Source organism: Buteo buteo, chromosome 10 (genome assembly GCF_964188355.1).
Source record: "Buteo buteo chromosome 10, bButBut1.hap1.1, whole genome shotgun sequence".
NCBI lineage: Eukaryota > Metazoa > Chordata > Aves > Accipitriformes > Accipitridae > Buteo > Buteo buteo.
This window is the reverse complement of record NC_134180.1, coordinates 20,421,814-20,447,328: the sequence shown is the minus strand read 5'-3', so window position 1 is coordinate 20,447,328 and position 25,515 is coordinate 20,421,814. Positions and strand designations below refer to the sequence as shown.

Below are 25,515 nucleotides of genomic sequence, written 5' to 3'. Positions count from 1 at the left end.
AATCACCTTTTATATTCACTAGTTTCTCTCCAAGTAAAACGCAATCTACAGCAAACACAGAAAAATATAAAATAGATTCTTAAATATTCTACCATGTAACTGCCGAAAGAAATCTTAAAGTTTATTACACAACACTGCTTACTACTTTTAACTGTGACACTGCAGTTATGACATGAGAACTGGAGAGACTTTTACAGCATCTTGTCATCTGTAAACTAGGGGTTAAAATCCTGTGAGAATCCTGTGAGAAGTCCCACAGCTGTTATTGGCAATTAGGTTTGTGAACATTAACCTAGTGATTCCTGCTGTCCTATCAAGAGTAATTAGCCACAGACTATTTATTTCCCAACATGAGTAAAGGGGTTGAAGCAGTAAATGGATTGAGAGGCTGTAGAAGTTGAGTTGAGTGTGTTGTTATGCTATTATTTGATTAGGAAGAACCCCAGTACTTTTCTTGGACAATGCTATGATTCTTTTTGCAGCTTTTTTGAACTGTAGCTGAAGAAAACATGAATTGTTTGTCTATACTAGCCCATTTGTATAAGTCTCCTGGAGTATGAATGGTTGTCATAACAACTAGGCTATTACAACAAGAAGAGTAGATAATGTTAAAAAAAAAAAAAGAAAAAACAGCAAATGAAAAATCAAAAAAACCCACCTAACCACAAGCAAACAAAAAAAGCCCACCAGGGTTTCTTTTCCTTAGCAATTTTGTGTTGTCTAACTTTCTTAGATAAATACAAAAGCCTATTGTTTGTTTCTTCTCGGGTTTTAGCTCTGTAAATGTTAATGTTGGTGTAAAACACCTCTTTTTTGCATTGATAATGGCCTGGTTTCTCATCATCATTTGAAATTATATGTTGGTTTAAATGCCAAAAGAAAACAGTGCTTTTCTGATTAAAGACTACATCAATACAAGGGACCCATGCTCCTGCTTGCTGCCCTAAACTCTTAACTCTCAAATCTTAGTCCTGAAAGATCTAGAACTACTTAAGTATTCAAGTTCCATAGATCAATTCCAGGCTATGCTTCAGGCCGTGGATATCTCTACAGGAATGTGTTTCCCACAGAATACAAGGCAGGGTTTTCATAGCACACATGCCTTCATCTAAGGGTTCTAGTTAGCATAGGTAGAGGGTGCACATCATGGACTGGGTTATATATAAAGCTTATAAGGCAATAGGATAGGCCTTGTACCATATGTGATTGGGTCTGTTACTACAATATAAATATGGAAGAACAGCCCTCAAGTCTATCCTATTTCAGAAGGTCACCTCTCCTAGTTCTGTATGCCCTAGCCTTTAGAAACAGCATGTGCTGTCAGAGGGACCATATTTAGTCACCCCTGCTAAAGGTTTAATAATTAATGTAGGACTGCCAAATAAGCATCCTCTCTGGTCAAAATCTTCTGTAGCCTCACAGTTGGGGATGTCACCTGTGAGTTGGAAGCAATGCATTTATTCCACCATCATGGAGACTGAGGATTTCAAGTATGGGAAGGAGGGGACAGTCACTACAGAGTGACTTTCTGACTGTGATGCTTCCCTTACAACCATTTTTTGGAGATTAATCCTCCGATTTAGAGAACTGATCTAAATCAAAGCAAAAGTAGCAGAGATAGCAGCTGAAGATCTTACAATCACCTTCCATTATTCCTTTCTTGTAAGTCTCTAAGTTATTTTTGTTTTTTAGCAAAATTACCTCAGCTGCTGGCTTTAGGAGTTGGATGAAAATATACTGTTAATAATTTATATCCTGGTGATGGTTATCTTTTATTCCCTCTCCACTGAACTGAAACCTCACTTATTTTTTCCCTTTAAGACTTATTTTAGGCTGTGATAATGCAGTGTGTGATCTTGGCAAGTGCAAGCAAGTCATACCAATATGTCATCTTTTTCTCTTTTTTTTTGGGGGGGGGGGCACTGGCTGACACCTTTGTAAAATGCTTTTCATGCATTCATTGAACTTGATTAGACATTTGCTTGCGGAAGATTGAGTGGAAGCTAAGCTGACATTAGACACAGATGAAGGTTTGTTTTATCAGTTTATACAAATACTTCCAAAACCAGAATAATGAATGAAACAGTTGATATTTCATGCTACCGGTCTGTATGTGATTTCGATCAGAACAGTATTCTGAAGAAAATTCATATGAATTCTAGAGTTGACTGCTCTGGTTGACAAAACCACTTGATATTACATTCTGATGTGTTAAATTCACTTGTGAAGTCTTAAGTATTAGCAAAAACTGTTGGTGAACGTGTAGTTTGATTTGGTTATACTATCTGGAAATTTGCTGATACTACTGACAATTATTTTCTCATTGATAGCAATTACATCTTTAGTATGTGAAGGAAGGTTTTCAATGCCCTCGCTGAACACTGACTAAGATCTAAAGGGCAATATCTTTATTCATCAACTCCCTGATAACTCTGGGCAACAGAATCCTCCAACTTCAGTGGAGGATTGAATGAGTACACTTGAATGAGTAGCAGGTACTATCTCAGCAGCAGGTTTGGTTTTCGGAGGCTGTATTTTAGAGGATTCTGGTTGTGATTATTTGGACAGGAACCAAAATCTGCATAAGCAGAAGGAGTGTTTGACTGAACTTAACTAATACTGAATGCTTTGGTTTGGGGATTTATTTTTTTTCATTCAGTACAGTAATAATTTTGCTGTATTTCCTATTTGTTTGTCCTGAAAATTGCCTTGGCTAACTGTTGGTTAAGCTTCTTGTATCATTAGAACCAGTAGCAGTGCTTGGGTAACGTGTGGGATTCTAGCGGGAAATGGCATGCCCATACCATATGCTGCTCTCAGTACAGTAAGCACCCCCATTCTCCAACTTACTTTCTGTGAACTGGCTGCATAATTCAACAATAGAAAAAACAAGCCTCATCTCTTAAGAGTTTTCTTTGGTGACCTCTCCTGAGGACCTGTCAGGAAAAGAAGGTGCCCATAATGACAGTGTCTTTACTAGCTGTCTACAGGAAGAACTCATTACTGTATTTTCATTCGTTAATCAAAACCACAGCATGCTTCTACAAAATTTACCTCAGCTCTGTATGGCATCACCGTGTAGGAGAACTCCATCAGAATCTGTATTTTTCCAGCAATCATCAAGCAAGCCAAGCAGGAAAATTCTTGTGCTACTTGACTACAGCATGAACCCATCTCCAATAGGATGAATTAACAGTTGCTTCCCACTCTCTTGCTTATTTCAAATAAACTTCCACATCATTCCTCTCCATTGGACCCATACATCACACTTACCCAATCATAACCTAGCACAGATGTCCCAGTATAGTAATTTATGAGATGTCTCTTAATGTGCTTAGCCAGAAGGGTATGCACTTGGCAAAGGAATGGCTATGAATTCATACTAATTAACTAACTTCTGGTTTAATTTTTGTGCTGATGTTCATAAATGTATCTATTTTTAGATGTACAGAGTCTGCAGTTCTGCCATCAAAATATGTATCTGTATATATGTAATTTTTTTAATCTTGTTAAGATCTAAGTAGGGAAAAAAATTCTTTCGCTTATCTCAAGCGAGAAGGTACTATATGGAACCTTCCAACCTTACCAGTGAAAAGAGAATTACAGTGAGTCAAGTCATAACTTTATAGATGTTCTTAATAAGTAAACAAGACTGCATCAAACCCTTGTTTTGTGGAGTAGATCAGGAACAAAATGGCTATTTATTGCTTACAGCTTCCCAGACTGCCTTTCTAGCCAGGAGTAATACTCTTTTCTAGTTTAGGATGCTTTTTGTGTTTTGTCTTTTACTCCATTACACATATATCAACAATGTCAGAAGTCAAAGGCTATAAAGATATAAAATACTTAAAGATGTGAAGTCACAAGGAGAAAAGTAGAAGAGAACTAAAACCATTTTAGAAGTTGTAGTATAATTAATCACATTTAAAATGTAAATTTAGTTAAACTCATTTACCTCTAACAAGAATCACAGAGTGGTTGAGGTTGGAAGGGAGCTGGTTGCCCAGGACTGTGTCTGGACTGTTTATTAATATTCTCTATGGAGGGAGACTCCACAACCTACATACAAAAATGTACGAGCAAAAACTCATTCTTTGCAACACAGATTTGTAAACGTAAGTAAACATAAAATGGAGTATGAAATTGTTCTTCACACATCTCCTTTCTTTGTTCTATGCATACTGAGGTTTTGTACACACCTTTCATATTGGCCAAAATGCAGCAAGAGAGCTCTAAAGTGTGCTAATACAGGATAAGAAACTTATTTCAAATAAAAATCTTCATTAGAAAATAAATTTACCAACCCAATCTAGTTTGCAGCCCAGAAAGCCAATCATATCCTGGGCTGCATCAAAAGAAGTGTGACCAGCAGGTCAAGGGAGGGGATTCTCCCCCTCTACTCCCCTCTCATGAGACCCCACCTGGAGTGCTGTGTTCAGCTCTGGGGCCCCAGCATAAGAAAAACATGGACCCACTCCAGCAGGTCCAGAGGAGGGCCACGAAGATGATCAGAGGGCTGGAGCACCTCTCCTATGAAGACAGGCTGAGAGAGTTGGGATTGTTCAGCCTGGAGAAGAGAAGGCTCCGGGAAGATCTTATAGCAGCCTTCCAGTACCTAAAGGGGGCCTACAGGAAAGATGGGGAGGGGCTCTTTATCAGGGAATGTAGTGACAGGACGAGGGGTAATGGCTTTAAACTGAAAGAGGGTAGGTTTAGATTAGATGTAAGGAAGAAGTTCTTCACTGTGAGGGTAGTGAGGCACTGGAACAGGTTGCCCAGAGAAGTTGTGGATGCCCCATCCCTGGAAGTGTTCAAGGCCAGGTTGGATGGGGCTCTGAGCAACCTGGTCTACTGGAAGAAGGTGTCCCTGCCCATGGCAGGGGGGCTGGAACTAGATGATCTTTAAGGTCCCTTCCAACCCAAACCATTCTATGATTCTATGAGATGTATAATAATGTGAAAAAAACTGTGTCCCATCTGAAGTTTAGGAGAGAAGATACTCTGACGGCTATCCACATCATTTACTAGCAGAGGTAGTCCTCTCCTTTCTATCCTATTTAGGCACCCGAATTGAGATGAATTTTCCCCTGTGTGTCTATGCAAGTGTAATAAATAAAGCTTTCCCCATGGATGAACCTCCAGCAGATTTGTTAAGCCTGATTCTCCAGCTGGAAACTGGCAAATAATTCCAAAGCCTAAACTGAAAATATCAGTTATTCACAGACCAGTGCCTTTTTTTTGTTGTTTGTTTAGGGTTTTTTTTTTTTTTTGCTTAGAGGAATATTTTGCTTATCACACCTGGAAAGTTAGAGAAGCTTAGCCAATAAAAAGATCAAGTTCTGTAATGTTAAACTAGTACTTATTAATACTAGCTCTTACAGATAATGTTGTGGTTTAACCCCAGCCAGCAACTAAGCACCACACAGCCACTCACTCATTCCCCCCCACCCAGTGGGATGGGGGAGAAAATCGGGAAAAGAAGTAAAACTCGTGGGTTAAGAACAGTTTAATAGAACAGAAAAGAAGAAACTAATAATGACAATGATAACACTAATAAAATGACAACAGTAATAATAAAAGATTGGAATATACAAATGATGCACAGTACAATTGCTCACCACCCACTGATCGATACCCAGTTAGTCCCCAAGCAGCAATTCCTCCCACTCCCCCAGTTTCTATACTAGATGTGACATCACACGGTATGGAACACCCCATTTACGCCACTTTGGGTCACAGCTGCCCTGGCTGTGTCCTGTGCCAACTTCTTGTGCCCCTCCAGCTTTCTCGATGGCTGGGCATGACAAGCTGAAAAATCCTTGACTTTAGACTAAACACTTCTTACCAAAAACTGAAAACATCAGTGTTACCAACATTCTTCTCATACTGAACTCAAAACATAGCACTGTACCAGCTACTAGAAGACAATTAAATCTATCCCAGTTGAAACCAGGACAAGATAGAAGATCTTTCAGTCTGTCTTATTTTTAAACACTTGATCTAGTCTCTCAAATTTTGTTTGTCTGGGTTTTTTAGACTGGGACACCGAAAAAGTAAAGTTCTTTTCCTCCTTTCTGTCCTTTCCCAGACACAAAGCCATAGAACCATCTTCACTGTATCACAAAGGCCAAAATGCATTACTTCTACTCTAAAAACTTTATGTATAAAGCTATTGTAATTTTAATTCTTCACAGGTTAGGGCAAATGGAGGTAAATTCGATCCTGCTACACAGAGGAAAATTGAGGTCAGTTACTGCTCCTCACAGCTATGAACTCCACTGGTCTAATCAAGATTTGGTAATATACAATGCTTCCACTCGTGTGGACTACCTGCAGGGATGTATATAAAAAGATTAATATCTTAGTTCCTCCGCATTATTCTCTTCTATGATGGCCTATGAATTTAAATGCACATGTCAATGAAGATATCGTTAAATCACACTAATTTCTGAGGTACCACATTCAGGAGAAGGAGGTATGGCCTCCCAATTAGTTTCCTTTCCAAATTGTTTTCTTTTAGTACAGATCAGGTTTGAAATTTATTTAGGAATACTTAATAAAATTGAACACTTCAAAAAGCTAGGTACTTCTGCAGCTTTTTTTTCCCCAGCATCTTAGAGGCTCTTTGCTTTCCTAGACATAAGGTCATGACTTGTCAATGAGCTTTGCAATGTCAGATCCACATAAATTAGTCAACTTGATCATGATACAAAAACAAAATCACGCCACTAAGTATTTGATCCTACAAAATAAGTATGTTGTTTTTAAGTTTAAATAATACTTTCTGAATTTGTTTTGGACATTATGTAAAACTGACTCCTTTATGGGGCAAAATTTTAGGTCAGAAGAAAATTAATGATAACTTTGCTGTTGCCTTCAGTGGAATTGGATTCTACCCAATGTATCACAATTATGCTTGACAGAAATTAATCCAACTGCTTACTTGATCTTTGGTTTTTGATGAAGAAGAGCTTTAGTCTTTCTTTAAATGTATTTTCATTCATATAGAATTCAACTTGCACCCTGAAATATAAAAGGAAGTATTAGGATTGAATATGAAAGATAATAAATTATTTTTAAAAAAATAGTTTGTTTCCCTAATCATCTGTTCTTTATATATAACTGGAGGAATATATAGAGTGTTCAGCCAAAAGCTCACTTGGATCTGAATCACTAATGTTAAAAGATTAAAAAACAAAACAAAACAAAAAAAAACCAGCAAACTGAAAACTTAGTTTATCCCCTTTACATGCAGAATCATTTTCATATTACTTGGACACTCTACACTGCAAAATCAGAAGCATCTAAGGTTTTGGTATTTTCATTGGAAGACTATTCTCATATCTGCATCTTTGTAAGGAAGATTTCCTTGATGTTCAGGTTAAACCTTCCATCTCAGTTTAACTCCCTTCTTGTAAAATTGACATTTTAATGATTCTTCTTTTTTATATCTTGTTCACATCTCTGTTAAGCTTTCGTGTCTCAGTTAAGCTTTCACTTGTTTGTGTTCACCTTTAATCAAATGCTCACGCACCAAGCAAACCACCCTCTCTGAACTTTGCTTTTGTCACAATGAAATACTGAGACGTGAAAGCAAAATTATGTTGCAATCATACAATATTGTACAGAAAATAACTCCCCTTCCTGACTATATTAAAGCAACAGTAACATCTGTTTTTCCTCCCTTCTCCCCATATTTGCCAGGATGTATTTCATGTTTCTGTCCCTCAATTCAGTCAGAGCACAATTCATGCAATAATTCTACAGACTAGAAGAGAAAAGAAAACTGTTGCAGGGTCTGGCAAGGGGGGAAAAAAACATGTGCATTAGTTGTGTGAAAAAACTTAGGCCATTCCAGAGTTCTGTCACTGCACTGCTTGCTGCAGGATGAGTGCAGCATTAGTTCCATTTCCACTGAAGTCCCTGCTCTACCCAACTGACTGGATCTCCCTCACCAATCCGAGTTCTCCTCCAGCAATGAATCACGATTTCTCGATGCACAATTTCTCTGCCTTCCTGAGAAGTCAGTCCTCAGTTTGAGAACTGTTCTACTATTACTGAAGTGACATCATGAAAGTGAGTTGCTTCCTTACCTGTCATTTCTCTGTATACCATCATGTGTTGCAAAACTGCATATACCTTTTCTGTTCATAAGCATACTTGATATTTATTTGTGCATTTCTTTCCAGTAGTCTTTCATCAAATCACTGTACTTCAGTTACTTGTTCTTATATGTACTGTCGTATTTTTCAAGCAGGAGCCTGACTTCAGTATTTCCCTTCTTGCATGGGAAGCCTTTGCTGAAACAGTCTTTGTATAATCTAATGTTGTCTGTAGTCTCTCTCTTCCCCTCAAAAAATTGTCTAATACCATACATTTCTGTACACTTACAGAATTGGAGGATTATTTAGTTGTGGGCCCAGAATGGATGGCATCTCAGGTAATGTGACTTTTTCATGCTTGCTTACTGATTACCAGAAGTTTAGGCATATCACTTTCTAGGACAGGGTCAGCATGTCATAGAAACAAGGCGCGATCTGACTCACTCACTGAGGTCAGTTAATTTTAGCTAGTCACTTAGCTTTGGTGTGGTTTCTTGTAGTATTCCTTGTAGAATGGATAATTACACTGCTTCCTATTCAGAGGAAGCAAAAACATAACCGTATTAAGAATCTATATTGGAACTAAGCTCTATAACTTAGAATCATAGAATCATTTAGGTTGGAAAAGACCTTCAAGATCATTGAGTCCAACCATCATCATGTCCACTAAACCATGTCCTGGAGTACCTTGTCTACACGCTTTTTGAATACCTCCAGGGATGGTGACTCAACCACTTCCCTGGGCAGCCCATTCCAATGTCTGACAACCCTCTCAGTAAAGAAATTTTTCCTAATATCCAACCTGAATCTCCCTTGCCGCAACTTGAGGCCATTTCCTCTCGTCCTGTCTCCAGCCACCTGACAGAAGAGACCAGCACCCACCTCGCTACAACCCCCCTTCAAGTAGTTGTAGAGAGTGATAAGGTCTCCCCTCAGCCTCCTTTTCTTCAGACTAAACAGCCCCAGCTCCCTCAGCCACTCCTCATAAGACTTGTGCTCCAGGCCCCTCACCAACCTGGTTGCCCTCCTCTGAACACGCTCCAGCAACTCAATGTCTTTCCTGTAGTGAGGGGCCCAAAACTGAACACAGCACTCAAGGTGCACCCTCACCAGTGCCGCGTACAGGGGAACAATCACCTCCCTGCTCCTGCTGGCCACACTATTTCTGATACAGACCAGGATGCCATTGGCCTTCTTGGCCACCTGGGCACACTGCTGGCTCATATTCAGCTGGCTGTCAACCAGCACCCCCAGGTCTTTCTCTGCTGGGCAGCTCTCCAGCTACTCTTCCCCAAGCCTGTAGCACTGCATGGGGTTGCTGTGACTGAACTGCCGGACCCGGCACTTGGCCTTGTTGAACTTCATATGATTGGTCTCAGCCCATCGATCCAGCCTGTCCAGATCTCTCTGTAGAGCCTTCCTACCCTCAAGCAGATCAACCCTGCCTCCCAGCTTGGTGTCATCTGCAAACTTGCTGAGGGTGCACTCAATCCCCTCATCCAAATCATTGATAAAGATATTAAACAGAACGGGGCCCAACACCGAGCCATGGGGAACACCACTTGTGACCTGCCGCCAACTGGATTTCACCCCATTCACCACAACCCTCTGGGCTCGTCCAGCCAGCCAGGTTTTCACCCAGTGAAGAGTACACTTGTCCAAGCTATGAGATGCCAGCTTCTCAAGGAGTATGCCGTGAGAGACAGCGTCAAAGGCCTTGCTGAAGTCAAGGTAGACAACATCCACAGCCTCTCCCTCATCCACTAGGCAGGTCACCTGGTCATAGAAGGAGATCAGGTTGGTCAAGCAGGACCTGCCTTTCGTAAACCCATGCTGACTGGACCTGATCTCCTGCTTGTCCTGGACTTGCCATGTGAGTGGTCTCAAGACAAACCGTTCCATGATCTTCCCCGGTACCGAGGTCAGGCTGACAGGCCTGTAGTTCCTCGGATCCTCCCTCCGACCCTTCTTGTAAATAGGAGTCACATTGGCAAGCCTCCAGTCCTCTGGGACCTCCCCTGTTGACCAGGATCGCTGATAGATGATGGAGAGTGGCTTGGCAAGCACCTCCGCCAGTTCCCTCAGTATTCTAGGATGGATCCCATCAGGTCCCATAGATCTGTGAGTGTCCAGATGGCGTAGGAGGTCACTAACTATTTCCTCCTGGATTAAGGGGGGTATATTCTGCTCTTCATCCTTGCCTTCCAGCTCAGGGGGCAGAGTACCCTGAGGATAACTGGTCTCCCTATTAAAGACTGAGGCAAAGAAGGCATTAAGTACCTCAGAACTCACAGAATTTTGAATTTATTTCTGTGCAATGACACGTTTGACACAGCAGTAATAGCAACCCCTATCCTAGATGAGCTTTTCTGCCCTGCCTGGCTATACCCCTTCTGTGGTAAGATCTTTAAGCAGTTGGAATTTAAGACGAGGAACCCACCTACCCTTTGCTTTTTAAACTAAGAGTACCTGCAACTGGGTACTTCAAAGAGCTTGGGCCCAGAGGAATGTCCTAGAAATTGCCACCAAACTAGAGGAAAAGCCCATCAGATGAAGAGCAACTTGTTTCTAGGCTTTTATTGAGCTTAAATATAGACTAAGTGTTGTCCTGTTCAAGACTGCAGGAATCGTTGCCATTAACAGAAGTACAATTTAGATAGCTGGTAACCTTAAGGCAAGTTAAGGAAGCATGTTCAGGGGTTAACTGGTAGGTAAGCAGGTTTGTGGGAGGCCTGAGCTCTGCTTCTGTTCTTGTCTGCACATTTCCCAAGGTACTTACTGTCATTAATGCAATGACAGTTTTAGTGGGAAACATGTCCCATGATTTGGCAGCTGCCACATGCTAAGTGTACATACTTAATCTTCAAGGACATATTTCAGTAGGTAAACAGAGTGGCACAAGCTGCTGAAATAAGGGATGTCATTTAAAAGCTGAACAGTATTGATATCTTTTTTACACATTTTAAACTAACCTCTCAGATTCTTCTGTAAGAAGACTACAGTAGCCACTTATCATGAAAGAACAACATGTTAACAGTAAGCCATGATTTAATGATAATGAGGAAAGAGGATGTGGGAGCTAATCACCCTCCTATCACTACCATTATGAATTGCTCTGATAGCCTTCTAACGGCTGTCTACTTCTCTTCCCTTAGCAACCTGTGCTCACAATGGATTGGAATTCCACAGTGCAGCAGTTTCCATGGCAAAATGGATTATGAATGCTGCTAATACCACTTCTGTGACTCAACTCCTCCTTCTCCTGACTTTTTTTTAAACTTAAGTAAAAACCATATTGGCCTTCTACATTTGCAAGAAATACATTATCATGCTTCTATAACCAATGTACACTTTCATGATACTCTGGCTACGAAGCAGAGAATATTTCACTTTGTTTCTTAAAGGTTACTATCTACTAAGTAAAGCTAAGAATGAATGGCTGAAGGAGCCCACTGGCAGGGATAAGGACAGAAACCTCCAGATACTGTTCCCTCCCAATACTCTGCTATTTATTTTTAGGGAGAACACTCATTCTACTTGAACCTTTGTTGTAATCTTTTAATGATTAAAGTTTTACCTCAAGTATTGCTCTTTTCTGTATTTTTCCCACTATGAAGTGTAACCTAGAAAAGGAGTATTTCGGGAACGTAACAAAAATAAATTCTGATCCTCACTTGCAATATTATATCATTTAGTAGTGGTGTTGGTGGTAGTAGTAGTAGTAGTAGCAGCAGTAGTGAAGGGCTTGAACAAGCTTTTTTCTGGACTTAATTAAGTTAGTAAACATGTTTCAAGTGAGTGAGTGAAATTCATTGTCATATACTTATATAAAATTTGATTATTCTATTGCAGGATAAATACTAGTTGGAATTTGATTCCAAGCAAATGGTTTTGATGAAATGGCACACATGCGGTACAGTGTGATAGCATATGTGTATGCAGATCATCTGGCCTATGAAACAGGTTTGGTTTTGTTCTGTATTTCTAGTCTAAGTAATTTAAAAGTGTAGTTTAAACAATTTGTGCTTCATGGTTTTTATCGTCCTGTAAAAGACATTGTAGTTCAGTCCACCCTGGCCAAAAAGAAATCAAGCTGAAGGATTAAAACACTATTCCTTGACAATGGTTACTGGGACAGAAATGTTTGATGAACATAAGGATTTTGTGTATACAGTTGGTTTATTGCTTCTTTTTCTGTGTATGTGGTAGACATTGAATACTCCATGAAAAGCTGCTTTTGGAAGTTAAAGAACACATCTTACGCTTTACTGACTCTTGCTTCAGCTTTATTGAAAATGCATAAATTCATGGTGATACATCTGCGGCAAAAACAACTGAAGTTATAGGACTCTCTTGAAAACACTGTAGTTTTTTTAACCTTCTTAAAATTAAATACCATTAAATAGTGGTCTTCCCTAGTTTAAACCCATCTTTCAAACTGTAAGAAGCATCTTGAAATACCCAAAGTACAAGTATACATTGTACTCTTCTAATTCAGTCAAGATGTAATCTGAGTAGTACATTTTAATGTAATACAAAGTATAGTAGGAAAATACTAATTCATGCCAAGGACACTAATGCAAGGCACTTCTCATAACTGTAAATCACTGGGACCAATCTGTCTGCACTCCAGTTATGTAACTAATTTTGTCTGCATTTTTCCATTGCTATTTACAATGTCATTCTAACTCCATAACCACACTTTACTATAGTAACAATATTACCTTGCACCCTCAAATCTACAAATAGTCTTTCTTTTGTGTTAGAAAATAGCAGATTTGGCAGAAATAATCCTTCAAAAATGCAAGTATGAGTTGGATTTCTCACTACACACGTACTAAGAGCTGTAAACGTTATGCTTACTACTTCTTGACATTGGAATCAAGAAAAGGTATTAACTGTACAAATGGAGCCAAGCTGATGAAAACTACATCAATTTAATTAAATACATCTTTATGGGAAGGGACATTTCATGTTTTTCCTACAGAAAGAGTCTTGTACTATAGACGCAGTATGTTTTTTATTGGCATGTGCCATCCAATATATGTGAAATCCTGTTAGATTTCAAACCTGGAGGTTTATTATGTAGATAGGTGCTTAAAAATGAAGTATCTGAAGTGTTAAAGTGAACTGCTATTGTCAAAGCTTATTTTACTGCAAAAAAAAGAAAATAGGCATTTTTTTCTAATAGCTTTTAATAAAAGATCGGTGTATTTTAATGATGACTGTCTTGAGTAGCAGCTCTTCTTTTTGAAGTTTTGCAAGTTCTGAAATACTCAGATCTCTGCTTTATTTAGAGCTTCACAGAGAAATGGTCATTTAACTTTCCAGGCCTGCTTGTTCCATCAAAATCAATATGACAGATCAAGACTGCTTGTTGAATGATACCTCATCATATTGTGCTGAAGGAAATGGTGGTGAGACCAGTACTTTCCCATTACTGGTTCTTAACTTGCGGAGGCCTTCTATTTGTTTCTGGTAGGAAGTAAGTCATCAGTTGCATAGGTCATGATGAACACTGAACAGTTAAAAGTTCTGAGTTTTTCATTTCTTCTCCATGCTCAAAGACAAAACAAACGGTAGTAGCTGGGGAAGGCAGGGTGCTTGTTTCCTCCCACTTACTGGAAAGGGAGAAAAGATGCTATTTCTTCTGCAGTCTCCTAATTCAGTAGTTCATTCTTGCAGTGTGAACATGACATGAGAGAATTGCAGAGATCAGGCCCTCAACATTTTTCTGGGTACTTTATGACATAGTCTTTAAAAGCTATGTCCTTACTGAAGTCATTTGCCATGCACTATACTGATGAAATCTAATATTTGCAATATGGTCCTGCATTTTCTTAAAGATGACTTCTAACAAGTGTAGAAAAATTAAAACTGAGAGGTATAATGTCTTTTTCTGATAGGGCGTTTTATCTGTTTATTAGGAATAAACCAACAAATACTTTCAAGATCTCTGCAGAACTGTGTTTGTGTAGTATTGTCTTGTAGATTCTTTATAATATCCAACATTGTGAATGTACATGATAGAACACAGGTTCCATACCTTCTAATAATTGCCTTGTACTATGCAGTATTACCTATTATCTCTTTATTTTTCCAAACTAAATTCTCACAGTACTCCTCTAGAACAACTTATGAAGTATAATTGTCTGGTTCAAATTTGAACTGTCATGTAACAAAGACATGTTTGGTCATCTTAATACTTAGAGTGTATGCTACAACATCTGTACCTGGGCATTTCCTTTGTTCTTTTCTTTCTATGAGTATATTTATTTAGAAGTTACCTTCTAAATCAGTGAATCCAAATTAATCTACCTACCTAATGAAGTTTTTCCAGACATACCTACATTCGCTTGATTATGTAATTGGATGTTAGCATAACTAATGGATTTATAGAGATCAGGTGTTATCAATGTCACCATAAAAATTCTCTGTACTAATGAAGACAGAAATAGCATGAACTGAGTTCAGCTTAATCACAAGTTACAGAATAAAGGATCAACGATGCATAAATAACCTTGTAGCTTAGAACTGTATGTGTGCTCAAACCCTTTTTGCTGCATCTTTCCAACAAATGCTGTTTGATTCAATTGAAACAAATCCAAAACAGCCGCAGAAAATAGGCCAAACCAAATTTTTCAGGTTGCACAAAGTAAAAACTTGCACCTGCAATCACAAGAAAATATTTTCTATGCAAAAGCAAACTTTTTCTTTGCTTCATTGTTCAAAAGCCAAAATGCTAAAAATTTCAGCCCTTAATTAAAATTTTCTTCCTTACAATTTAAATAGTATATGTATATCTATACTTTTATGTATATAAACACAAATATATTTTAAAATCTGATTGTGAGCCAGCTTCACGTTCCTTTTTACAATCAGCTGCCTCAGTTACATAAAACTGTCTTCATGAAACCTATACAGGTTCATGGCAGCTATTTAATATTACAGCAACAGGTATGAAATGGCATTATTTTTCAAACTTTTCTGTGCCAAGTATCTTCATTTTTTCCATTCCTTTGAGGGAAAGATTTTTAAGGGAAGGCTGACAGCAAGTGACTGAGACTCAGTGGTGGGTAGTATGCATGCTTTTCAACCAAATAATACTTTTTTTTTTTTTTTTAAATCCTCCATTCACAATCAGTCTTGCAAATTCAAAAAGAGAATTATCATCTCAGTCCTGCACCCATGAAAACCAGTGACAAATTCACCATTCTAGTAATGGTGCAGTAATAAAAAATGAATTTGCAATCTGTATTCTTTGTCATTAGAAACTTTTTATAAAAAAAAAGACAAAACAGAAAATACTATGATGTTTTACTATGGGGAAAAGAAATCTCAGAGCAATCTCCCTATCCATTTTAGTGGCCCTGCAAATACCACACACTTGACTTCTTACTGCAAATATACTTTCCTGTTGCAATTCTATTGCCTAAGGTTAGAAAGTTAGTAAAACGAATGTGAATGATGTATTAAGAAATAGTGCATGAAAAATCACACAAGGAAGATACCTGACAAGTTTGGTAAAACTTCCCCCCACCCTCAAAGCATACAAGGAGGGGAAAGCATATATATTTTAAAGTTAATTTATTGCATGTTAAAACAGCTCTTTTTAACCTCTGGGCAAAAATACTTCATGTGTAGGATATATCTAGCACAGAGCTACTGCAATGAAAATCTGTTATGCAAGGCTTTTAAAAAGTAAGTCTGCGTAAGTCTGAGTATAAGAGAACCCTGAGTAATGGGGTATGCTTCATGAGTTTGATTCCAGACACTGTTCAGCTGTATGCAGTAGTGTCAATTACCCATACTGAATATCAGTAATGTTTGTTGGGTTTTTTTATAATGTTGGCAACTACTTGTCAAAAAGACTTGAAACAAACTTCTTTGAATATCAAGCATACTGTGATATACATCTTTCTGTCACTGTCAGCCCAGATTTAACTCTGTGTTAGAGTGTTAGGAGCAAAAGACACAAGACACCGTAATCCACTAGAAGCTACCATATCTTTATTTTTTTCTGCTCAAATTTTATCCTCTGTTCACCAGGACAATTTCTCTATTGCTTTCCTGAAATTATTTTTCTGTACCAACTTTCCTCTTTGCCATTCAACAAACATTTAATTTTTGTTTCAAGGGAAAGGTTGCTTTGCTATGAAAGGCAACAGGACAGCTGGTGATTCATGAGTAATGAAACTGCATTAGGAGGAGGACAATTCATGTACCTAACATGCTCTATTCCTCCACATCACAACTACATGTCTCTATCACCTGTTGATGTTCTAAAACAGAAGCTAAATGATGGATCCTTCTCCTACAACTACAGCAGTCTATTCATTGAATCTATCTTCTCTGTGATAGGCGAGGCATACATGGGTCAAGCAGCTTGCCTGGATACCCCACATACATCGTATGAATGAATTAGAAATTACTGTTCCTAAGAGCAACAACATGCCTCAATTTGTTGATTTAAAGTTTAACAGTATTTTCTACTACAGTATTTTACTGCTAATCATTGCAAACCTTCCGTTTGAAGCTATTTATTAACGCTTACCAAACTTCTGTCTGTTGTAACATTGCCAATTAATTTTTACATTATTAAGACTCTTGTTCTCTCTCAAAAAAAACCCTTAGTTATTTCCCCAGGTAGACACACTTGTGTCTATGCTAAAGACAGTTTGCAGGGTCAGGGATAGTTTTAGGAGTTGTTTGTAGACCTTCACCTATTTACCTTCTTGTCCCAAACCTCTTTCTTTGGTCTTCTGAGATCTCTCTCCTGCTACTCCATGTTCAGCTCACAATTTACTCTCCACCATCCTCTCATTCCAACTCCTTCTTCCTATTTTTCCATCCAAATTTTAAGAATATTTCCAACCCCTTCTTCAAGTTCCTTTTCTCTAGTTCCTTGCAGAATTCACCCTGTCTTGTCTTCCTCTATGTACTACAGAATTCACTATTTCACTTGAAAAAATTGAGGAAATGGCACACTGTCCCTCCTGTCGTTTCTTTTCTTTGCTCTAATTTCCTGCATGGACCTTTGCTTTCAATGCACCTTTCTTCTTTACACTTTGACCATCTGGAATTGTAACTCAGGACTCTTTTTCTTCCCTTCCTGTCCTTTTCTGTTCTCCTTTGGAAACTTCCCTTCCTTCTGGTCAAAGTCCCATTCTCTTATTTTTGCTTCTGCTTTTTCTTTTGCAGGAAGAACTCATTCTCTCCCATAGCACCACCATCTCTAAGTCTAACCACAGTCAAAACAGAATGCATTCTCTCTAGGCTTCCTTCCATGTCACTATTAACAATTTCACAGTTCTTTGTCACCAAGTGTCATTAAGTTAGTGTTACCTCTGGCAACTTCTCCATTTTCATTACCCATCTTCTCCTGTCACTTTGTCTTTTAGCTTAATGGTAAATCTAAAGGTCATTCCTTTTCCTTTTGAATTCCTAGTGTTCAAAATCCTGGCCTGTGCCATGGGTATGTCTGGACTTCACTACTCCTGAAGTTTTAACTTCATCAACTTAAGAAATCTCAGTCTTTTGAGATGCTTGGCTTTCCTCTCCTCTTGAATTATTTCATCAATTTTCAGCCTACTTCCAGTGTTGCACATTAGGATAGCCCACAGATATCAAGGCTTTAATAAATAAACTCTGTAGCACTGCATAAATGCCATATGGGCCCTCATATTGGTGCTGTGTGGCCCTTAAAAGCTACTTCTTCCTCAGGCCTACTGGAAACTTAATGGTGACCATGTATGAAAATATCCACTGTACGTTCAAAATGGATGGCAGTGATGGAGTTGTATCACTCCTACTTCAACACTTAACATGTGAGGTTATTTCTCTGTAGATTTTGTTTTAATAAGTTTGGATTCAGCTTGCATACTGCCCATTTAACACTTTTCTCTTACAAAGCAAGCAGCTAAACACTATGAGGGGCATTGTCATGGAGATTATCCAGATAAAGACAGAAACAGGTGTTCAGATAAACAGGAGCCTTAAATTGTTCTGGTAGATTTTGTCATCTCTAGAATATTAAGTAAATAAAAATCTTAAAGACTCATTGCTTAATTTAGATATAGCAGTTTACAGGTACACACACCTTTCTTACATATAAAAAAAACAAATATCTGTGAATGAAACATGTCACCTTTGTTTAGGCATAGGAGCTAGTTATTACATTTTCTTTTTTTGTTGTTTTTTTTTCTTGTGTGGGTGTAGTAGTCCAAGGCTTAAAACAGCAAAAAACACTGTGTGTGCACAGGTCTCATGTTTAATGAGAGAAAGGATGAGCCCAACATGTCTTGACTTTAAGGAAATGCTGAGCAAACATTCTTCTTCAGTCCCTTGCAAGTGACTCAAGTTAGCCTCTGATTGCCAGAGAAATCCAAATCACTATTCACTTAAATTCTATTTCTCAAGACAAATGTACCTGACTATTCTGTTACTGCTCTTCTGTAAGTTATCTTATTCTTCCTTCTTACTCTTCAAGATTGCATCTTTTCAAAAAACGGCAAGTAGAACAAAGCTGAGAGCTGTTCAAACATGGTATCCTCACAGATTAGATCATTTATCTCAGTTTTATTTTTACTTTAAAAAAATAAGAAATTAAGATTTAGTTTTCTGAAAATGCAGCAGAAGGGACAAGAAAAAAAGAGCAGATGGATAGAAAAAAATCCAAAAAAGGAACAAAAAAACTTTGTGAGTGAATCCCAATCTGTCACTTTTAAAGTATCACATGACCAACTGTAAAATATAATTTTAAATATGACTCATTAATATGTTACCTGAAACACAGAGTCAGCTTCCTAGTAGGTTTGATCCAATGTCCACTTAGATCAATGGAAAGATTCTACTCACATAAACTTGAGTAAATAATCAAATAGTAAAAATATTCTAACTAGATAGTTCCCTATTGCTTTAAGTATTTAATTACTATTTTTCTCCCCAAATGAAAAAAATTTTCTTGCTATTTCAATTATATAATGTATTTTACATAAAACTGGCATGTCAGTGTGAGATTCAGAAGAGCATATACATTGATTCTTCTCTAAGAATTCCACAGTTTTTATTGTTACCATCTTACTTTATTATTACTTCTATTTGCTGGCTTTTCTGCTTTTGGTTTTTTACTGTATTATGCTAGTAATACTTGGTAATCTTCAATTATAACCAACAACTTATTCATTATTTCCTGGAAAAATGCACAGCATAATTATATCAAGTCAGAAAAACAAAGTTTGAAGGGTGGTTTGGTTTGGTTTGGTTTTCAAAAATGAAATTTTGGGATTCAGTAAGTTAACCTAAATTTGTACCAAAGACATAATAAATTATAAGGAAGTATTAGCTGCATCTACCCAAAAGGAAACAGAAGCTTATGAAAAATTGTCTTAAACTACAGCATTTGGTGTAAACAGATGACTTTATATGATCTGTGTATGGAGTGTTCATATGTTGAATGTTTCTTCATTGACTAACATTTCATAAGGAGAGAAGTTTCAGAAATTGAATGTTCTGAGTTCTAAGACAGAAATGTCAACATCATGTCAAAATCACAAGTTCCTGTTTTCCCTTTGAAAAGTGTTTTGTTCAAGAAGGTAATTATATGTTATATTTCCTTTATTGTTCTTTAAGTAGAAAATCTATTGATTTTTCCAAGGAAAATGCATTCATCAACCCAAAGAATAGTTTTGGTTTTGTTTCAATATTGGTATTGCTTAGGTTTTCTGACCCAATTAAAACAGAACGTCTGAAATTTTGTAAGTCTTTGTAGCTTTAAATTTATTTCCTGTACAACTACAGTTACTATGCAAGACATTATGCTGCTTTTTGTATCACATTGACCTGGTAGGATGTGATCTATATTTTGTGTCCTCCCTTTTGGGAGCTGTATTCTTCTCGTATTTCTGTCCTAACTTAGCTACCAGGACTGCTTTCTGAATAACTATATGGGGATGATAATACGATTTTTAGTTGTTTAACAGTTTCCTGCAGAGTTCAGCAGTAAAAATGGCAAAAATAAAGCCATCTTCACTGAAAATACTAAGAAAAGTTTTATAAGAAGCATCAGATGAATTGGAATAGCCTGCAGTTTCAGAAAGCATTGCATTTGCCCTTCAAACATGGAAGACTTTCTTCCCAAGTGTTAGGCTAAAAATGAGTACAGTTTACGCTTAAGATGCTACTTTTTTTTTTTTTAATTGGCCACCAAAGAGATATCTCTAAGCAATTTGAATTCTCTGACTCCATCTAGAGTGACCTGTTCTTTTTCCTTTTTTTTCATCTCCTAAAGCTGCTTCCTTTAAGACAAACAAAATGTCCATACTATGGATATTTGGAGGAGAAACAAAGCCCAAAATTTAGCACATTTGTCTAAAACAATTATCAACCTGAAGTTTATGTAACTATTAACCTTGAGAAAATAACATCTAAACATATTGCAGTTGCTGGATCTAAAAATCCAGCTTCAAAATGAAGCCAGTGAAATGCCTTCTGTATTTCCTGTGATGTGATACTAACATGATGCCTTGGAACTTGAATCACACCATTCCCTCAAAAAATATTCTGTCTGCTATAGAAAATCTTTGCAGGTAAAATTAATCTCCAGTCCATGAAAGTTTGGCACTCAGTCTACAACTCAAATATGCCTATTCTGAAAAGGCAATCCAGGTATGAACTACATTTTCAGAAACTAGTGGACTTTACAGGCAAGTTATGGGAAAGTAAGCAGCGAAATTCTTGAGACACTATAACCTTCAAATATTTAGACCTTTACTTAACCAGAATGAAGTTGTTGCTAATTTTAGTCTCCAGTGAGATCACCTGTAGTCAGTATGTACATCTTTATATACCTGTGATACATACATCTTTGATTCCTTATTATACTTTTTGCTTGTTTCCTTCAGGAAAACTGTAGATAGAATATTTCTTCAGCTTAGGAGATGTGAACGAAGAAAAGTGCTCAATTTCACTTTCTGTTACCACCTTTGCCACTTACTCCTTTCCTTCCATCCCTAATCCTCACAGCTTCCTCTTACCACCCCCAGCCGTCACCTCAGTTTGCTTTGTCACCTCCTAATACCCTCCAGAGAAGGATATGATGAGTGTGGAGTAAGTGCCAAAGCTGCTCTCCAGGGCCCTGTGCAGCAGACGCACTCACAGCAGTTTATACAGCATGAAGAAGGCTGGCTGAGTTTTATCCTGCGTGGAAGGTAAATCCATGTACGCATCTACCTAGCAATGTAAACATAAATATCTGGGTAGGACTGGCAAGTTAAGATATTGTATGTTCAGAGAAATGACCTGAAACCTTTATTTGACAGGTGCCATATAGTACAACAGTTTAAATACGTCTGACAGTCCAAATCACTATTGCAGTAGTAATCCACAAAGGCCAAATGATAAAACTGATTATTTCTCCAGTTGTGTGTTTAAAAACAAACAAAAACAAACAACAAACAAACAAACAAAAAAAACACAACCAAAAAAGCCCCAGAAAAACATGAGAAATAATTGTTACAAAGGAGGCGTAGACAGCAACTACCACAATGAAGCAGCTTAAGCACAGGCTGGAGGAAGCGGTAGCAAAGCCTCACAAAGCAGCACACAATGTGGCAAATAAAAGCAGCTGCCCAGGATTTTAATGTGGGCAGTAGATATTTTACACAAAGTTGTTGGGCTCAGACTGATGGAACAGAGGGGCCCTTAGCTTCCTTACTTTTGCAGCCTGCAGCGGAGGGAATCGCAGCCCTGAAAGGAGGAGAGGCCCAAGCCTTGGCCTTTGATTTGAGCTTGCTATTACTCACACTACAGAGAAAGAGCTGCTACTGCCAGAGGCCTGGCAACACAGAGGTGTTTAGGACATCAGGCTATGCTTAGACTGCACTTCCAGGTCCTCCAGTTTTGGTTTGAACTAGCTGAACTCTTTAATGTCATGGTGTATGAATTATAAACTTGCAGTCAAATATATACACAATATGGAAAATATATACATGTCTTCAGCGTGGAGTCTTTTACTAGTGTGTATTTGGGATCTCTCTGCAGAAGCAGCAAAATCATTAAGGAATATTCAGCTGCATGTCTTCACTGAATCATCTATTTGGTATTTATCAGCTTACTACCGGCCTTCAGGAAAGTCATATAGGCAGTTTTCTGTTTACAGATGCAGTAGCTGTTTGATTTATGTTTGGAACTAGATAGTTGTTTATCAACATGTAGTTCACTGCTCTCTCTACTGCTCTCAAGGATGCAATCTCTTGCCAACTATCATTAAATCTATCAGTGCTGACCAATTAACACTTGATTTGCTTACTACCAGATAAACCAGTGGTACAGATTTGTGTATGAATTAGATGTAAACACCAAATCACTTATCTGTCAACCATGTAAAATAGGCTTGTGCTTACTGTTGGCAGACAGCAGTAGATACATTGTCAAACTAGGATGCTGTTTTATGACCAGTGTAAGAACCTGCCATCTCCACGAGGTGAGTCTCCGGTCATGTCACCCTTACAAAAGTGTTATTTCCAGATGAGTTTGACTAGGAATTTGCTCTAATTGAAGACAATTTTTATTCTTTCCTTTGGAGAGAGAGTTTTCAGTTGGATCAGTTTGTTGATCAGACTCATCTCATTGGGATTATCACAGCTAATGCAAAGGCATAGCAGGAGCAAACACTCTGGGATAGTGGAAAAGGCAGGACCTTAGTGCAAATGCAGTGTTTGACTCACAGTGATTATGAACTCTCTCTTTGTATTGGTGTAAAAGACAGCATAAATTCGCTGCCACAAAGTTAATGGACCAATTCTTCAATTGCCCGTGTAATGAAACTAATGGGAGGAAAGGGTGGGTGGGGAGACTACAACCAAAAACTCTTCTAGGATTGTACAGTGTGATGTTCATGGAATTGCATTCATAAATGTAACTATAGGTATCTGGGTTTACATTGCTATTGAGTCTTTCTAAAAAAATTGGTGTTATCCATAACCATGTTTAAAACTAAACTTTGATTTAGCATAATAAACTGTTGTGCATTCATTACCAGTGAGACTTTTGCTAGCTATACATACTTCCATCACTGGTTCTTAGCTAGTGCACCTGTTAGGAAGGGCATTCTACTGATTCTGTAAAACATCTATGCCATTCGTAATACAATAATAATAGCTGTCATAGTTCTGTTACACATTCATTCAGAACTTTTGCAACTGGCAAATTTATATATTTATAAACAGCATTTAAAAAATAAATTAGTTAGTTCATTTTTGTCTCCTTCAAATCTGGACAAATGTTATTATCTTATTTTCAAAATTAATTCCCTAAACTGAGACAGTATTTTTGTAGGCCAAATCTCTAAACAGTGTTCTTAAAGTGCTAAAATATTTCCAAGAGGATTATGAAAAAACCATGTATCTGTCACTATTTAGCTGTTAGAGCTCCTACAGGGGCAGTTTAAGCGGAACATATCACTTGTTTACTTGATCATGCTAATAATCATTCAGTCAAAGCCCATTTCACAAACACAAGTTAGTTCTGTCTAAGATAGTACAGATGTTTCTCTGCAACCCTTCCTTAATCATACCGCCTGTATTAGGCTGTCTATTAACATTTTGTAAATGTTAACTAATACAGAAGTTCCAGAGCACATTTTGCACTTCAGAACAGAGCATCAGGAGCACTTTGGTATCATTAGGAAAACATTGATGATTTGTTTCAATAATAACTATATTGATGATAAGAACAAAATATAAAGAATATAGGAATATACACAGGAATGGAATGAGTATTGATGGAGGGGAAAGTTGGAAAAAAGGGTATACCAGAATGAGGCTATATTAAAATAAGCAACAGTGTGTTACTTGCTCTGCTCTTGTATTATTTCCTCTTATTGCTTACCACTGTCTGCTAAATAACGGACCAAATAGACCAGTTCCGTCTGCTAAATAACAGACTAAACAGACTGCCTCAGTGCAGACACACTTCAATTTTAAAAGAAGCCTAACTGAGCAAAGACAATTATGACTGGCAAAATATTAATATTGTAAGAGCTTTCACCCTTTTAACAATGGGAGTTAGAAAACATACAATCTTAACTTTCAGCTGTATAAATTCACACAGTCAACTGAAACAGCATTATACACTGCTAGCTTACTAAAATAAAGCATGATATAGTTCCCTATTTCAATTTGTAGGGTTCATAAAATCAAAATTGATCCTTTTACAGGCATAGTCAGAACCGTGTTTGAAAGAAGTACAAGTAAGAAGATGCATAAACACAGCATTCCCAAAAGGAGGCTTTTACGGGTCATCTTTTTTGTGCTAAACTGATTCTGGAGAAGTAGTAGTTACCCACAGTCAAGAGCTGAATCCCCTGTCCTACTCCACCGCACAAACACCTATCTACACATGAAGGTTATCAAGCCACTGTTCTGTTTAAAGGAAGGCGGTGTTCCATTTACTGCTGGAACCTCGTCTATTTTTCCCTCAGTCATTTTTCCACTTTCATGTTTGCTGTCTTCAAACGTTCTTCTTTCTAAAAGTGCCTCTCAAGTATCAGTCTTTTGTAAGTCTTCAGGATTAGGGGTAGCTCAGTACCCTGAATTCTTCATTGTTTGATTCATATTTGATCTATATATCCTGGTCCTGTGCTCCATCTACTTGCACATTGCTTGACTTCTGCCACACTCTTTTTGAAACGGGAATCATATGCTCCTCTTTTTCCCTACAGTGCTTTTCTACAGTGGTCTGACCTAGATTCAAAGTCTCTGGATTGTGCCAAAATACAATTAATAATAAAAATACAAGGCAAGTATGCATGAAGTTCAAAATCAAATTTTTGTATATCACAACACTTTCCTTCCAATGCTATTTTGTTCCTCCAATTTTTCTCTTTATGAACTCCTAAGAATCCTTTGTCTTAAAAAAATTAAAATATGAAGAGTCTCAAGGATCCAGTTCTATAGCCACTTAAGTTGGAGAGCACCTTAATATTTTAAATGGACAGGAGATAATGCCCAGTGTGGAGTGATTCTAATTTCTGTGGAGTTGCATAAGCCATGTTCTTAGCACAAGTAATTCCACACAATTCCTACCTGGATGAGAACAACATCCATGGGTATAGTAGTCTCAGAAATATGGTTAATGTTATTCAATGAATATCATAATTCTGCTTAGTTTTATATATTCCAGTTGTCGTACTCCTAACATTGCTAAAATGTTAGCAGTTTCCAAGCAGAGACTAGGCTACAATGCCAGAAACTGAATTGACATATTTTGTAGCCACTGTATTAGAGATAAGAGTGAAGAGTTAAAAAAAAAAAATATTCTTATAATGTACATTAGGAATGATAAAAATACAAGTACTGGTTAGAATGTCAACAAGAGATGAAAAAGAATAAATGACACCCATGCCAAGACCTAC

The 25,515-nt window shown here is 37.7% G+C and overlaps 1 protein-coding gene across 1 annotated transcript in view; it reads right to left on the bottom strand.

Moving 5' to 3' along the window:
• Positions 1 to 25,515, bottom strand: part of KCNT2 (potassium sodium-activated channel subfamily T member 2) — a 156,213-nt gene that overhangs the window by 112,720 nt on the left and 17,978 nt on the right. Inside the window, exon 2 of the mRNA XM_075038894.1 lies at positions 6,944 to 7,023. Within this exon, the coding sequence (XP_074894995.1) occupies positions 6,944 to 7,023 (80 nt within the window). The remainder of the gene's footprint in view (positions 1 to 6,943; positions 7,024 to 25,515) is intronic.